General features: G+C 37.9%; 1 protein-coding gene across 23 annotated transcripts in view; it reads left to right on the forward strand.

The window, feature by feature from the left end:
- APBB2 (amyloid beta precursor protein binding family B member 2) overlaps positions 1-15,538 on the forward strand; it is a 374,271-nt gene that overhangs the window by 170,545 nt on the left and 188,188 nt on the right. For 19 of the 23 annotated variants that reach the window (XM_029235015.1, XM_029235014.1, XM_029235019.1 and 16 more), the window contains one exon: positions 5,026-5,094. The exons of the other annotated variants lie outside the window; for them this stretch is intronic. In XM_029235015.1, the coding sequence (XP_029090848.1) occupies positions 5,076-5,094 (19 nt within the window). In that variant the 5' untranslated portion in view covers positions 5,026-5,075. The remainder of the gene's footprint in view (positions 1-5,025; positions 5,095-15,538) is intronic. 23 annotated transcript variants of the gene reach the window in all.

A 15,538-nucleotide genomic window follows, 5' to 3' on the forward strand; every position in this document is an offset into this window, starting at 1 on the left:
AAAAAAGATAAAAATAAAGATTTAATGTTGTGCGTTAAGCGTAATAATAGAAGTATGTAGAAAGTTTAGTGGTGGGATAATAGTGATTAAACAAGTAGGTAATTCAGAGAACATTTCATCAAGGATGCAGTACTTGAGCTGGATCTGAATGGATGAACACTTGTGAGTTTTCATTTATTTTTGGAAAAAAGGAGTTACACACAACTTTAGCTTACTAAGGAGTAATTTCTCATCCTTATAGCCAAAGGATCAGGCAGTGAGAGAAGAAGACACTAGTTTTGCACAAGGTTGCTGAAAGCTGGCTGTGAACCTCCATGGTCGTGGTGGGCAGTGCTCACCCTGCACACTGCTCTCTCTTCCTGCAGACCAGGAGTGGTAACTTGCTTTTACTGGTCCTGGGGTCTGCATTATCTCTTGTCATTTTCCTATTCTGCCCACTTTTTTTTTTTTTTAAATAGTCCTTTAATTAGACCTTCCTCAAAATATGCAATTTGAACGTGTCATCTATTTCCTGTTTGAAGCCTGTTGGGTACAGTGTATAATTACATATTGAAAAAAGGTAAAATACACAATAAAAATAAGGGAAAAATTCTTTTTATTCTAAATTACAAACACAATATCACAAATAAAAAGACCAGTCAGTTACTGAGGCAAATGGAGCACATGAGGGCCTGATTATAGTGAGATTGTATACTCTAGCATTCTTGGTCTGGGCGTATCATATTGACAAAAATAAAGGCATTGAGGATTGGAGTGTTATCATATAAAACATTGAACTCATATATATGTATATAATTTTGAATTTTTATATTTATGTCCAATGGGGAGGAAAAGTACATAGCATCTTATACTGAACCAAAATACAAGTGGGCATTCAGTTTACTTGTTCACTTCTTTATTTGTTTACTAGTGCTTTCTGCTTAGGCTGCTCCTCTATGGTCATGTCGGACATTTATTGGGCTCCAATGGCATTGTCACAAGGCACATAAGCATTATGGATTTTCCTAAATGCGACACATAAAAACACTGCTGGAAGGGAAACCTGTTGCTAGATTGATTCATTTAATTTCATTGTTTGTTTTGAAATCACGATTATATCTCTTTTTTTTTCTGGCCACGCCCCTAGGCTTGTGGGATCTTAGTATCCCGACCAGGGATTGAACCCAGGCCCCAGGAGTGAAAGCGCAGGGTCCTAGCCACTGGACCACCAGGGAATTCCCACAGTTATATTCTTAACGTGGAGCTTGTGGTGGCCTACCCTGGGTCTTGGGTGTCTTGGCAACTCAGTATGTGATTTTTATGGAAACAAAGGCACTTCCTCTGAAAGCTGGTATACCTCCTCTAGCTTACAGCTGAGGGAGCATTTGCTTTGCTTTTTCTGGGAAAGGAAGATAGTATTTTGAGTAGGGTAAAGTTTCAGAATCCACCTACATTCTCTAGGTCAGTACTTCTCCAATAGAAATATAATTCAAGCCACATATGTAAGTTGAAATTTTCTAGTACCCACGTTTTAAAAAATGGGTGAAATTAATTTTAGCAATGCATCTTATTTAACTTATTATATTCAAAATGTTATCATTTCAACATGTAATCAATGTTTTAAAATTACTGAGATATTTTACATTTATTTGCATGCAAAGACTCCAAAATCAGCATGTTTTAACACTCAACTCAGATGTAGAATTTTCACTGGAAATACTTGATCATAAAGTTTAGAGTTGGAAGTAGATTTACCTACCCAAGAAGTTCCAAACTTATTTAAAATGTTTCCCCCAAAGAGTCAAGCATCAGTTTATAAACTTATATTTAAATTAATGACACTGGGCCCTTGAGCAATACTGGGATTGCTCAGGGATTAAGCATTCCCTCCACATCCCAGGATTCAACCAACCACAGATCATGCAGGACTACAACAGTATTCATTATTGAAAAATAAATGGGTGTAAGTGGATCAGCTCAATTCAAACCTGCGTTGTTTAAGGGTCAACTGCATATTTAAATAAAATTAAAAACTCACCTTCCAAGTGTTAGTAGCTCCATGTTGCTCTTAGTGGCTACCTGCTATAGACTATTCTTAAAACCATACTTGAGTGCTTTTATATTTTCTCAGGTTATTATTTATGTAGAATTAATGCATGCTGCAAAGTCCTCGGAAACTGTTTTACTACATTACATTTATTCATCAAGGATATAAGCACTTAGGGAAAAATAGTTCTGCATTTTGTGCTTCATCTCCAGGGCTAGGGAGTGCCTTGCGTAGCGTTTAGGTGTTTAATAACTTTATCCTGCTAAATCCTGTTTAGTCTGCAAATTGCAACATAAAGTTAACTTTCTCAGGGGAATGTTTCCTGACTCTCCAGGCTCTTCATTACATATTCTCATAGAACTGAATTCTTTTCCTCTAGAACATATATACTTACACACTGATTTGATTAATTTTCTGATTAATATCCGTCTCCCCAACTAGTCTATAAATTCCAAAAGAGGGAAGAATGTGTTTTTGTTCACTGAAGTGCTTCACGCTACTAGCATAATTCATGGCACGTATGGATTAAATATTGGTCAGATGATAATACTAGCTCAGGGCCTTTTTAAAAATGAAGTGATTAGCAGAATATCCAATTCTTCACTTTACAGAAATCAGAGTTTGTTTTGTGTTGGGGAAAAATGAATATTTTATTTTAAGTATAATACAAACTAAGATATGCAAATTTTTAATTTTTGTTCAAGCCTTTTCAAAATACTCCTGCAAAGCCTTTTTTTAGCTTTCTTTCTACTTTATTGGTATTCATTTTCTTGATAGCTGTCACCTCATATCTGCTATGCTTATAACTGAAGGTATACTGAAGACAAAAACTGAAAGAAAGGAAAAGTGAATTGTGAAATACTTTTAAGGAGTTGAGAAAGATATAGGGCAGAAGCAAAGGTACATAGAAGAAACATCTCTTGCTGTTTCAGGACGGTTTAAATTAAGCCCACCCTGTTAATTATACCAAAGTAATGAGCCTTACCCACAATATGTGAAAATATAATTTAAAAATGTATGGTGGACCAGTAGACAAGGTTGTCAGGTCATTATCTAAATCATAAGTTGGAAGTAATGCCCATTAAAGGTTACTAGTTTGGAAAGGTTAGATTAGAATTTAGTCTTTGCAAATATAAAGTTTCTCAACTTGAATAATGCTTTAGAAAACCACTAACATTTAACTTTTTTTTTAACATTTCATGGAAGTATAGTAAACATACAGAAATGTACACAAAAGGCTACATCTTGATGAATTTTCACATCCAGATCAAGAAGTATATTACCATCACAACATCCCAGAGGCTACTTTCTTGCTTCTTCCCCTTTCCTGCCCTCCAGGGCAAACTATCTTGACATAATAGATAGGTTTTTCCTGTTTTTGTACTTTATGTAAATGGAATCATGCAGTATCCACATTTGAATTAATATAGTGGTTTGTTATTCTAAGTGACATTCCTGATAGCAACTCATTGAAAACAAAGTCTGTTTTCAGTTTTCCTTGTTATGTATCTAATGTGGTAAACTGGCAGTTGACCAGTGTATCTAGTTCTTTATTATTCCTTTAAGACATGTTCTATGTAAATGCAAGTGTGTGTGTGTAAATGCATACACACATATATATATGTATATGCTTTTAAAAATTTTACTCAAATTCGATCATGCATATTATTTACCTTTGTGATGTGTCTTAAGGCCCCTTTTGTATCAGGTCATGTAGATTCGATTCATTTTTTTGTAATGGCAGCGCAGTGCTCTATTGTATGGCTGCATCATAGTTTAATGAAGCACTTAATCCACTGATGAACAGCCAGGTTGTTACTGATCTTTTGCTTTTAGAACAGTAGAGTCTATGTAATTTTATTTGTAAAATAAATTCTTAGGAAAGGAATTGCTGAGCAGTAGGGTCCATGCATTTTAACTTTGCTCATATATTTCTAAATGGCTCTCCAAAGAGTTTTACCAGTTTTTACTCCTACCAGCGAGATTTGGAAATTCCTATTTCCAGTGTCCTTGCCTTAGATGATGTGTTATCAAGCTTATTAATCTTTGCAGTTAGCTACAGGAAAACTAGTAAGTCGTTGTTACTTAAATTTGCATTTTCTTCAGTTTTGAGTGAGGTTAGTTGTTAGGACTTGTTTCTGTCCTTTGCTCATTTTCCTACAGGCTTGTTTATATTTTTCTTAATTTCAAAGAGCTCATTCTATATAAAGGGAATTTACCTTTTTATGTCATCTATGGTGTGAACTTTTCTTTTTTTAATTGAAGTATAGTTGATTTACAACGTTGAGTTTCAGGTGTACAGAAAATTGATTCAGTTTTTTATATATATATATATATATATATATATATATATTCTCTTTCAGATTCTTTTCCATTATAGGTTATTTCAAGATATTGAATATAGTTCCCTCTGCTATACAGTAGGTCCCTGTTGGTTACCTGTTTTATATATAGTAGTGTGAATCTGTTAATCCCAAACTCCTAATTTATCCTTCCTCCTACCTTCCTCCTTTGGTAACCATAAGTTTGTTTTCCATGTCGGTGAGTCTGATTCTGTTTTGTAAATGAGTTCATTTGTAATGAATTTTTTTTTCAGTTTGTTTTTTGTCTTTGTTGTGTTTATAGCCTTTTTTTTTTCCTTAACCGAAGGTTTAAATTTTTATGTGGTGCAATTTACCAGTTTTTTTCTTTACTGGCTTCTGAATTGTGCGTTCTTAATGAGAAAAGGCATTGGAAACTTGAGATCGATAGATAGATAACTTAAACTTGGCATGGAAAAAAATCTCAAGAAATGTTTGTGGGAAATGTGGTTAAGCAGGAATTCAAATTTCAGTCAAAAGTGGTTTGGCCAACTATAAGTAAACCAAATTTGGACACTGTCTGCCAAGGTTTGCTTAATATTTTTAACAGCTTTTAGAAGAATTTTCAATGCTATGCTTTTTTTCCTTTCATGCTTTGTTATTTGGGGTTTTAATTTCTCAAATGATCCCTCTTTTCAGATTTCAGATTATAACCTATTTCCTGCACCATTGCTGACGTCCAGTGACCCATGTCAGAAATACTTCCAGGTCAGATATACTTTCACATGTTTCAGTGCAGCATACTAGTTGACTATTAAAACTTTAACAAATATATATACTAGATAATTGTTTTGATGTTAAACTTATGATTTACTGTAATAACATGTTTTGGCTTTTTTATTGTTTTTCACTAACGTACTAGAAAGGTGGATCTTTAAAATAAGATAGAAGAAGTAATTGAACTTAACTGTATGCATGTATTAATTGCATGACTCTACTAATATCATAATGTGAAAACATTTTAGTTGACTATAACAGAAAACTAAAACTCTGTCACATTTTGCCATGTAGGATTGCATGTTGTAGCCTGTGAACTGTTAAATTTGAACAAAGGAGGCATTGGTTGTGAGTCTCCATAAACAGCATCTTAGGCATTGCGGGGTTTGTCTAGAATAGAGCTCCCAATTCAGAATTTTCCCTGGATCTAATGCTGATTAATTTAAGGCCTTAATAAGAAAACCAAATTAATTTCATTGTATGCCCCTTCCTCTGTGTCGTGATGGATGCTAGTCTGCATACAATGTGGTGTGGGATTTAATTCTTAGCCTCATAATAATATAATAAGAAAAAAGCAATTGCAACGACATTTTGAATTAAACATAATATAGGACTGTAAGTGGCAAATAGATCTAGGTAGATTCTATATTTGTTAGGGCACCTACCACTCCGCAAATTCTGAGTTTCTAAATAAGTAAATGTAAACCATGGACAAATAGATGTTAATGTCCCTAAATTCTAAAATTAAACTCAATAAGTATGTCCAAGTCTTTTTCTCCTTTATATAACACTGCATGTTACATCTCAACAGAGAACTAAAATTAAAACATAATAAAATAAACACTAAGCTAAGTAGAGGCAGTTGAGTGACCAGAAATATCCTTTTATTAAAGACAGCTGAAAACAATGTGACCAACCTAAGTTCACACAGGAAAATTAGGAACTTAGAGGCAATTCTTAGAAGCCGGTTTAGGGGCAGGGAGTAGATTTTCTTTGTAAATCCATATTTGAATAAGTATATTAATTTTGCAAAATCAAAGCAAATACATGTGTCCTTTGACGAATACATTTTAAGTGTTGAGAAGAATTCCTTCTAGGAATTCTTTAGCTTTTAAAGTCTTTTATTACATTGCAAAATAGACTCAGCATGGAAACATAAGAATAAAGCTGGCAAACATGTAAACGATGTGTTTTCCTCTAAATAGAGGCGAACTAATCAAATAACTTATAGAAATTTCTCATTGTCACTATATTTTGTTATACCAATTATTCACTTTAACTGTTGTTACTCAAATTGCTTTATTCATTGGTAGTTATATAAGAGATAATGAAACCATTATCCAGCGTGGTTTTTTTTTTTTTTTTTTCTTCTTTTGCGATACGCGGGCCTCTCACTGTTGTGGCCTCTCCCGTTGCGGAGCACAGGCTCCGGATGTGCAGGCTCAGCGGCCATCCGCGGCATGTGGGATCTTCCCGGACCAGGGCACAAACCCGTGTCCCCTGCATCGGCAGGCGGACTCTCAACCACTGCGCCACCAGGGAAGCCCAGTGTGGTTTTTAATAACACCTATTACTATCATGCATTGGTATAGGATGTAACACATTTTACAAGGAAAACGGTATTTTTATTTCAATAGAGTATCATTCCAGCCATTTTTTACCTGAAAATCCAATGGCAGCTAGTGAAGTAGAGCATGGACCAATAATTGGGATAAGGTTTGCTTTCAAGCCCATTTTCAACTCTTAGGAGCTGTGACTACAAAGAGCCTTTAAAAAAACAAACATGCCAGAATGTATACCCTTATATGTCTTGGAAAATTCTTGTTGAACCTTCGAGATTCAACATGGGAGTCCCTTCCGAGTAGGTCTCAGCCTGTGACATAGTGGAGTAATTACCCTATTTCAAGGACACTGCCATTGTCTAATGTTTTTTTTTTTTTTCTCTTTTGGAATTGACTTGAGGCCAGCTTATCAGTTTTTCAAGAAAATCTGTGTTATTACTTTAGCTTACCTACTTTTCCTCACCTAAACCAGCTTGATCACTATGTTAATCAAACGTGGCCATAAAACTCTAGAGCTATATTTAAAAAATACAGTTGTCTTCAGAAGACATCATTTAGAAGAAGATGAAATGATGAAAACAGCTTAGAAACTGAGCAAAGAAAATATCCTTGGGATAAGCATATAATATCCCAAGGTGACTACATCTGCCGGGTGTGATGTTGGAATACCAGGTTAATTTCCCACCTGGAGTGCCTTTCTCTTCCTTGTCCACTGGTGGACCCTAACCCTAACCCTATCCTTCGAGACCCAGCTCAGCTGTTCCTTTTGTGGGAGTTTTCCTTGAACCTCTGTCCTCATCCTTAATACCTTCTTCTCGTAAGACCCTGTGCGTACTTTAGCCATTGGGAGTTTTGTTAATAACGTATCCTTGTCTCTGCCCTGTCTGAGTTTCTTGAAGAAAAGTGTTTGGTGCATCTTTCTTGACTTTCCTCAGATCCACTTGGAATGTTGAGCAGAGTGAGCCCTCAGGCAGTTTAGCTGAATGGGGCATGGGAAACCCCTTAGGTGGGTCAGACCTAGCGGGTGAAATCACCTCTTTATCTTAGAGCCTGGGGAGGTTGTCCTCCTGGTTTAAAAACTTCTAAGGTTCTAATCCTGTGATCTCTCTGACCCAGGGACCCAAGTTGCCTCCTAATAACCTTTGCCTTCTTTGTTCATAGAGAAGTTCTTATCATTTTTGTCACATTGAGAGTTTACTTTCATGAGTAATTTCAGGAAACCAGCTTTATCTTGCCTCTCCTTCCTAAAAGAAAAAAAAAAATCTGAGTTTACTTCATTTCCTTAATACTTTGAGGTCTAGTTCAAAAGGCAGCATTCCTCAGGGCAGAAGTTTTGCTGTTAACTCCTCAGTGGAAATAAAGTTGTATAGCAGAAAAATAAAAAAAATGAAGAAAATGTGAAGTCTCATTTAAGAATTGGTCAGGCGTTGAGCTTCCCCGGCCCGTTTGTCAATTTCTAATTTTGTTAAACATGCCAAGGGAGCAGAGGGAGAGCAGCAGGTTATTGAAGAGAGGAGTTTCCTGTCATTACTGACAAACTTTCTTTGACAGGAGGCTAGAGGACTCAGAAAAGAGAAGGGGGGAGGGCAGGTTTAACTCCGGGCTCCAGCATGGGTTTGTATTAGGATGTCACCTGAGTTATGGGGTTACATCTCAGGGCTGGGATCTTTGCGACTCAGGGTTTGAGGAAAGCTTTGTTAGCCATGAAATTAAAGTGACCCTGGCTTACCTAATTTTAGTTAGGCTTCATAAAAAATACTCTGTGCATTATATTAACTACAGCTCTTTTAGTTGCTGAAAATCTATTGGCTTCAATACCCTGGAAGTCCCAGCGCCTCATGTTTCAGGCATGACTCGTTTCAGGGATTCCAGCAATGTCATTAGGGCATGTTCACTTTCTCTCTGTTTCCTGGCTCTCTCTGCCCGTTTGTTAGGTCTTACGTACACAGGTGTCTCTTCATGGTGACCTCTTAAAGCTCTAGGCTTATAAATCTTCTAGTTCAAGAAGAAGAGAAAAGAGAGCACTTCTCTTCTGATCATTCTGGCAGAAGGCCTAGGATTGGTCATATGCTTTTCCTTGAACCAGTGACCACAGCCATGGAGATGTGCTCCTCTGATTGGCTGGGCCTAGGCCATGGACCTCGTGAATAAGGGGTAGAGTCATCTCTGCCTGAAACACAGGGGCTGAATTCCTCTGTGAGAGCAGATATCTTAATTTTGTCAGTTTTGTTCACTGCTGTCTCCTCAGCAGTTAGAACTGTATCTGTCGCATAGTAATGCACGAAAAAATATTTGTTGAATGAATGAATGAGCGTGGACGGAGGCTGACTCTCAAGAAAAACTGTGAAGCTTTTACCAGAAAAGAAGGAAATACATGCCAGGTCATAACAGATGTTTGTGCATCGTGCATGCAGGAGAGTGACAGCAGTAATAATATGAGCTCTCGTCACACTCTTAGCTCTGAACATATACTGAGCTCTGGAATAGGAATCGAGCCTCTTGAATTGATGTTGGATCTTTGTGAGTTTTGCTCAAGACATCATGATGAATAGATGCGGAGGTGATGGCAAAGTCATGGGTCCCATTCACCTTCGAGATATCCAGGGTCAGAGCCACCTTTGTATTGAAGACAGACCCTCAGGGTTATGGACATTTGCTTGCTCATTCCTCATTCATTTTGCTTATTTTGTACACTGTTGTGTTCCTGACCTTGGCATGTAATAGATGCTCAGAGAGTATTTAGTTAGTGAATGAGTGAAAAATATTTAGTTAATAAATGAGTGAACGATTAATGAACCAAACATTTATTGAGTGCTCTTATGTGCCAGGCTTTGTAAAAGGAACTGGAAACTCTGGAATATAAAAATGAAAGGGGAATGCAAATCAAAATTAAATCACACTTGTTTGGGTAGCTATAATCTAAAAGAGACGATAGCAAGTGTTGACAAGAATGTAGGGAAATCAAAACCTTCATGCATTGCTAGTGGGAATGTAAACTGGTACAACTGCTTTGCAGAACAGCCTGGCAGTTCCTCCCAAGGTTTTATACACGCACACACACACGTATACGTATGGTATGTATGTCTATATATACGTGTGCACATCACAGGAGAATTACAATCAGCAGTTCCGCTCTTGGGTATATATCCAAGAGAATTGAAAACATATGTCCACACAAAAACTTGTACACAAATGTTCATAGCAGCATTATTTATAATAGCTAAAAAGTGTAAACAATCCAGATACCTGTGTTAACTGATGAACAGATAAACAAAATGTGGTAGATCCATACAGTAGAATTTGATTTGATCATAAAAAGGAATGAAGTAGTGATACATACTAAAACATGGATGAACCTTAAGGATACACATAAGTGAAGGAAGCTAATCACAGAGACCACATATTGTATGAGTCTGTTTATATGAAATGTCCAGAACAGGCAAACCCATGAAGACGGAAAGTAGATTAGTGGTTTTCAGGGGCTTAGGGGAGGGAGGGATAGAGAGTGACTGCTAATGAGCACAGGATTTCCTTTTGGGGTGATAAAAATGTTCTGCAATTAGGTTGTAGTGATGAATGCACAACTCTGTGCATATGCTAAAGACCCCTGAATTATACTTTAAAAAGATGAACTTTATGGTATGTGAATTATATCTCAATAAAACCGTTATAAAAAGTGAACAAAACAGTCACTGCCCTCAAGGCACTTGCAGTGTTGAAGGGGAGAGAGATCTCTCAATTGATATTATAGTATAGTATAGAAGTGTTGATGTGAACTGCATGTCACACACCTAGCACAGAGGATTATGTTCAGGAGTCAGAGAAGACCTAAAGGAGGACATGTGAGCTGGCTTTTGAAGGATTTATAGGAGTTTTCAGGCAGGAAATAGGGCAAGGGTAAAGCAGATGAGGGCAAAGGACCTTCCCGGGCAGAGGAAACAAATTCTATGTGCAGAGGCAAAGAGTTGTGAAGAGGCTTAGCATCCTCAGAAAAGTTCACTGTTGCTGTCATGTAGGGACCACGATGGGAGGGGGAGGTGCAGTGGCAGGAGATGTGATGGGAAGGGTAGATTTAGGCTAGCAGAGGAGAATTTGAAGTGCCTTGTATACTGAGCTTAATTTGGACAACAGGGAGCCGCCATGGCGCACAGGCCCAGCCGCTCCGCGGCATGTGGGATCTTCCCGAACCGGGGCACAAACCCGTGTCCCCTGCATCAGCAGGCGGACTCTCAACCACTGCGACACCAGGGAAACCCCTGTAGAAATTTTTAAACTGAGAATTGCACAGTCCGTTTGTTTTTAGAATTGCAGAGGAAGAACTGTGTCAGCGTAGACTGGAGTTTGAGAGACTGTTGTGCTTGGGAGGTATAGGAGGAAACTTAAAGTGGTGAGAACCTGAAAGCAGCCATAAAGATGGTGAGAAGGGGGAACTCAGTTTATTGGAGAAACGTTTTCCAGTAAAAGTGACAGAATTTGGTAGGATAAGAAACTCATGAAGGGCTAGTCCCAGGTTTCCAGGCAGGGAATTTGGGAGAATGACAATGCCATGAATTCTCAGTTAGCATCCAGCCCGTGCACTAGTGGACTTAACTTCCCCTCTTTCCCCAGTTTATAGGGAGTAGTATAAGAAGTTTTCTTTGATCTATAACTATAGTAAAATCATGTGAGGCTGAGAAAAATGGAATCAGCTTAAATACACCGACTTTTGATTAGAGTCTCAATATAGCATCTTTCATTCTATATCCTTTCATTTCCACGTCCATAGCACATCTGTTTTTCAACATAATTTGTTATATTACTGTTATGTTGCTATTTCCCATTCTACTTAATTCTCTTCTGTTCAGTGTTATTAATGATACAGATGGTAAACAGGAGGAGATAAGGAACAGAGGAAGGGCCGGAATTGGGTGATGGGGATCACAGGGTGACAGGAGCACGTGTGCTGTGTGCACCAGAGCCTCTGCTGGGCCTCCAGTTTTCTTCACACCAAAGCACAGAGAACTTTAAGCTGTTGGGATCACAGCTGGTGAGAAATCATGTTTGGCAAAGAAGTACACCAGTCTGCTCTGGGTCAAAAAAAAAAAAGGCTATTTGACTCTAAATAGTCTTTTCTTCTTTGGGGAGTTATGACAGAATTGAACAGGAATTTTCTTGAGCTGAGACTGAGGAACAAAATAAATTGGTCTAGACAGTATTGAAGGATTTTATTTTAAATCTTGCCCAGATGCTGCTTGCACGGGGGGAAAGCTGAGATAACTGACCACTGATCACCTTTTCCCTTTCTGAGAGCATTAGTCTTTTTCAAGGAAAGGAAAAATGAATTTACCGCTGACTATTTAGGCAGTAATGGTGGTTTCCTTTCAATCTTTAATAAGAAACTCAAAAATTTAACCTAGGCTTTTTAAGTAAACATTTCTTGAGATGTTAATGAAACACTTGTCTTTTTCATTTTATTCAACAGTTTATTCTACGAACATTTACTGAGTGCCTACTGCATGATAGGCTGCTGTGCTTGTTGCTGGAAGTCACAGCTTAGTGATAAACTCAAATAGGTTAAAAATAAAACAGTGTGAGGAATGCTGTTATGCTATGGAGAAATGGAGATAGATTTATGAAAGGCGTAGAAGAAGCAGCCCTGGAATCGGTCTAGAGGGGCAAGAGAAGGCTTCCCAAAGAGGTGACATTTACTCTGAATCTTAAAGGTGGAGCAGAAATTTGCCAGGAAGGAGGGAGGGATGATGAGAATGTGTGCATGTACAAGGAACATGACATGTGTGACCAGAGTGTTCCAAGAGCTTCTGAAATCATTAACATGCATATGTATCATCTTTTTCTTCCAAATCTCTCTTACTGCAGTGGTTCTCAGCCTTGGCCACACACTGGAATCACCCAAAGAACATTTCATTTTAATACCCTGACTGGGCCCAATCCCAAACTAATTGAATCAGAATTTGGGAGTGTCTTAGGGGGTGGGGCCTGGGCTTCTGGGCTTTTTAAAAAGCTCCCCAAGGTATGCATGCAGCTAGGGTTGGAGAAATCCCTTGTTCCTGTCACACCTGTTCCCTTACCTTTCAGAGACCTCTGACCCCTTGGCCTTTTCCTTTTCCCCTAGCTCTTCACCCTCTTCCCGGCTCTGTCTCCTGCCCTCCTCAGGCCAGATCCTGGAGTGCATTCCTCACTGTTCACATCTGACACCTTAATCATGTCCCCCTCTGTGCCTATTTATTTCCTTTTTAAAAATCCCATTCCAAAGGTTGCCTTTTCATTTTCTGTGTGACTTACTTCTCTCAGTATGACAATCTCTAGGTCCATCCATGTCACTGCAAATGGTATTATTTTTTTACTTTTTTATGGCTGAGTAATATTCCATTGTATATTTGTACCACATCTTCTTTATCCATTCCTCTGTTGATGGACATTTAGGTTGCTTCTATGTCCTGGCTATTATAAATAGTGCTGCAATGAACATTGGGGTACCTATATATTTTCGAATTACAGTTTTCTCCAGAAATATATCCCCAGGAGTGGGATTCCTAGATCATATGGTAGCTCTATTTTTAGTTTTTTAAGGAATCTTCATACTGTTCTCTATAGTGGCTATACCAATTTACATTCCCACCAACAGTGTAGGAAGGTTCCCTTTTCTCCACACCCTCTCCAGCATTTATTGTTGTAGATTTTTTTGATTCTGACCAGTGTGAGGTGATATACCTCACTGTAGTTTTGACTTGCATTTCTCTAATAATTAGTGATGTTGAGCATCTTTTCATGTGCTTTTTGGCCATCTCTGTGTCTTCTTTGGAGAAATGTCTATTTAGGTCTTCTGCCCATTTTTTGTTTGGGTTGTTTGTTGTTTTGATATTGAGCTACATGAGCTGTTTGTATATTTTGGAGATTAATCCTTTGTCCATTGCTTTGTTTGCAAATATTTTCTCCCATTCTGAGGGTTGTCTTTTCATCTTGTTTATGGTTTCCTTTGCTGTGCGAACGCTTTGAAGTTTCATTAGGTCCCATTTGTTTATTTTTGTTTTTATTTTCATTACTCTAGGAGGCGGATCAAAAAAGATCTTGCTGCGATTTATGTGAGAGAGTGTTCTGCCTATGTTTTCCTCTAAGAGTTTTATAGTATCCAGTCTTAACACTTAGGTATTTCATCCATTTTGAGTTTATTTTTGTATATGGTGTTAGAAAATGTTCTAATTTTATTCTTTTACCTGTAGCTGTCCAGTTTTTCCCAGCACCACTTATTTAAGAGACTGTCTTTTCTCCACTGTATACTCTTGCCTTCTTTTTCTTAGATTAGGTGACCATAGGTGCGTGTGTTTATCTCTGGACTTTCTATCCTGTTCCATTGATGTACATTTCTGTTTCTGTGCCAGTACCATACTGTTTTGATTACTGTAGCTTTGTAGTATAGTCTGAAGTCAGGGAGCCTGATTCCTCCAGCTCTGTTGGCTCAGGGTTTTTATCTGTCACATCCAGGGTATAAAAGCTACTTAAATATTAACTCACCAAGAAATTTTGATGGTATTCTTTCTTAAAATGTTTATAATTATAAGCAGAGTAAAAAAAAAAATTCTCCCTAATAACATTGCTAGGATATAGTATCTAACATCGTAAAATAGCCTCATAGCAATTTTTTTGCCATACCTTCTAAAAAGCCAGCAGATTGCCAGATTTTTTATAATAATGTCACTCTAAATACCCAGAAGTCTAAGTGTAATTTTCTCTTGTGTGCCTGTGTTATGGTTGTGTGTCTCAGGGAAAACTTCATGTGGGTTCAATATGGACCCTTTTCATATCAAATGCTGCTCTGGAGTGAGGTTGAGTTATAAATTGAAATATGTTTTCTGTAAAATGGTAGTAGTAGCCAAAATAGTATACATTTTTGTTTAAAATTTAGTCATCAGAATAGTGTTTAAAAGGGAAAAACAAACCAGATTCTCAATGAAGCCCAAGTGCAGTAGGTGCTGGGTAAGCAGGAATCCTTATAAATAATAATTCTAAAGAATGGGGCCCAAAGTCTAACCACTTTGGGTTACAGCCTTAGCTATCTCTGTGGGCCATATGGTCATTCTGTCGTAAATATGGACACTGCCTGGAGTGTACAGATGTTCCCTAGCTTCCAAGAAGCGCACAGACTCTAGAATCAGTGGGTGACTCTTTTCTAAAATAGCTTATCCTGAGTATCGGATGATGGAAAGGGATACCTCTAAGCTTCCGAACAGTAGAACATTCTTACCTTCCTTCCCTGCGGAGGTCTCTGTTTTGCCTGGTGGAGGAAGAGGGAGTTGTCATAGTACAATTTCAGGAATGTTGGGAGCTGTGCTTTGGTTCATCTACTGCTGGTGTAGAGCCCACGGAGGTCTCTGGAGGGCAAGGGATCAGATAAGAAAGAAGTCATTCCTTATAGACTGAGAAATCTGAAACCTTAGAAATTCTTGCTGATGAATTTTATTCCCCTCTAGTCTGAGAAACCTTTCTGTCTTTCTAGCAAGAGACGCATGGAACAAATCACTGGTGGTGTGAACAATATTTGAGATAAATGCAACTGTCAGATAATTTCCTAGGAGTTCTGCAAGGGCTTGTGGTGACTGCAAACCGCTGAGTCTGTGTTTTAATTCAGTGGAATATATTCAGACTCCTTTGGGGAGTCTAACACGTCTTTAGCCAAGGGCTCAATGCTACATTATTAGTAATAGTTTTATGTGAGTATGTATGTTCTTGAGCAATTAAGCCATTTCTCCAAAATTTCTGTTTAGTACAAAGAGTAAGCCCAGGTCAGAAATGTTCACAAGACATTATCAAACTCTAATGGAGGTTTGATTTTTCCTGGTGTTCAGAACACAATTTCTAGACATGGTGAAGAAAAA

Source organism: Monodon monoceros, unplaced genomic scaffold (genome assembly GCF_005190385.1).
Source record: "Monodon monoceros isolate NGI ecotype Baffin Bay Population unplaced genomic scaffold, NGI_Narwhal_1 Super_Scaffold_20, whole genome shotgun sequence".
NCBI lineage: Eukaryota > Metazoa > Chordata > Mammalia > Artiodactyla > Monodontidae > Monodon > Monodon monoceros.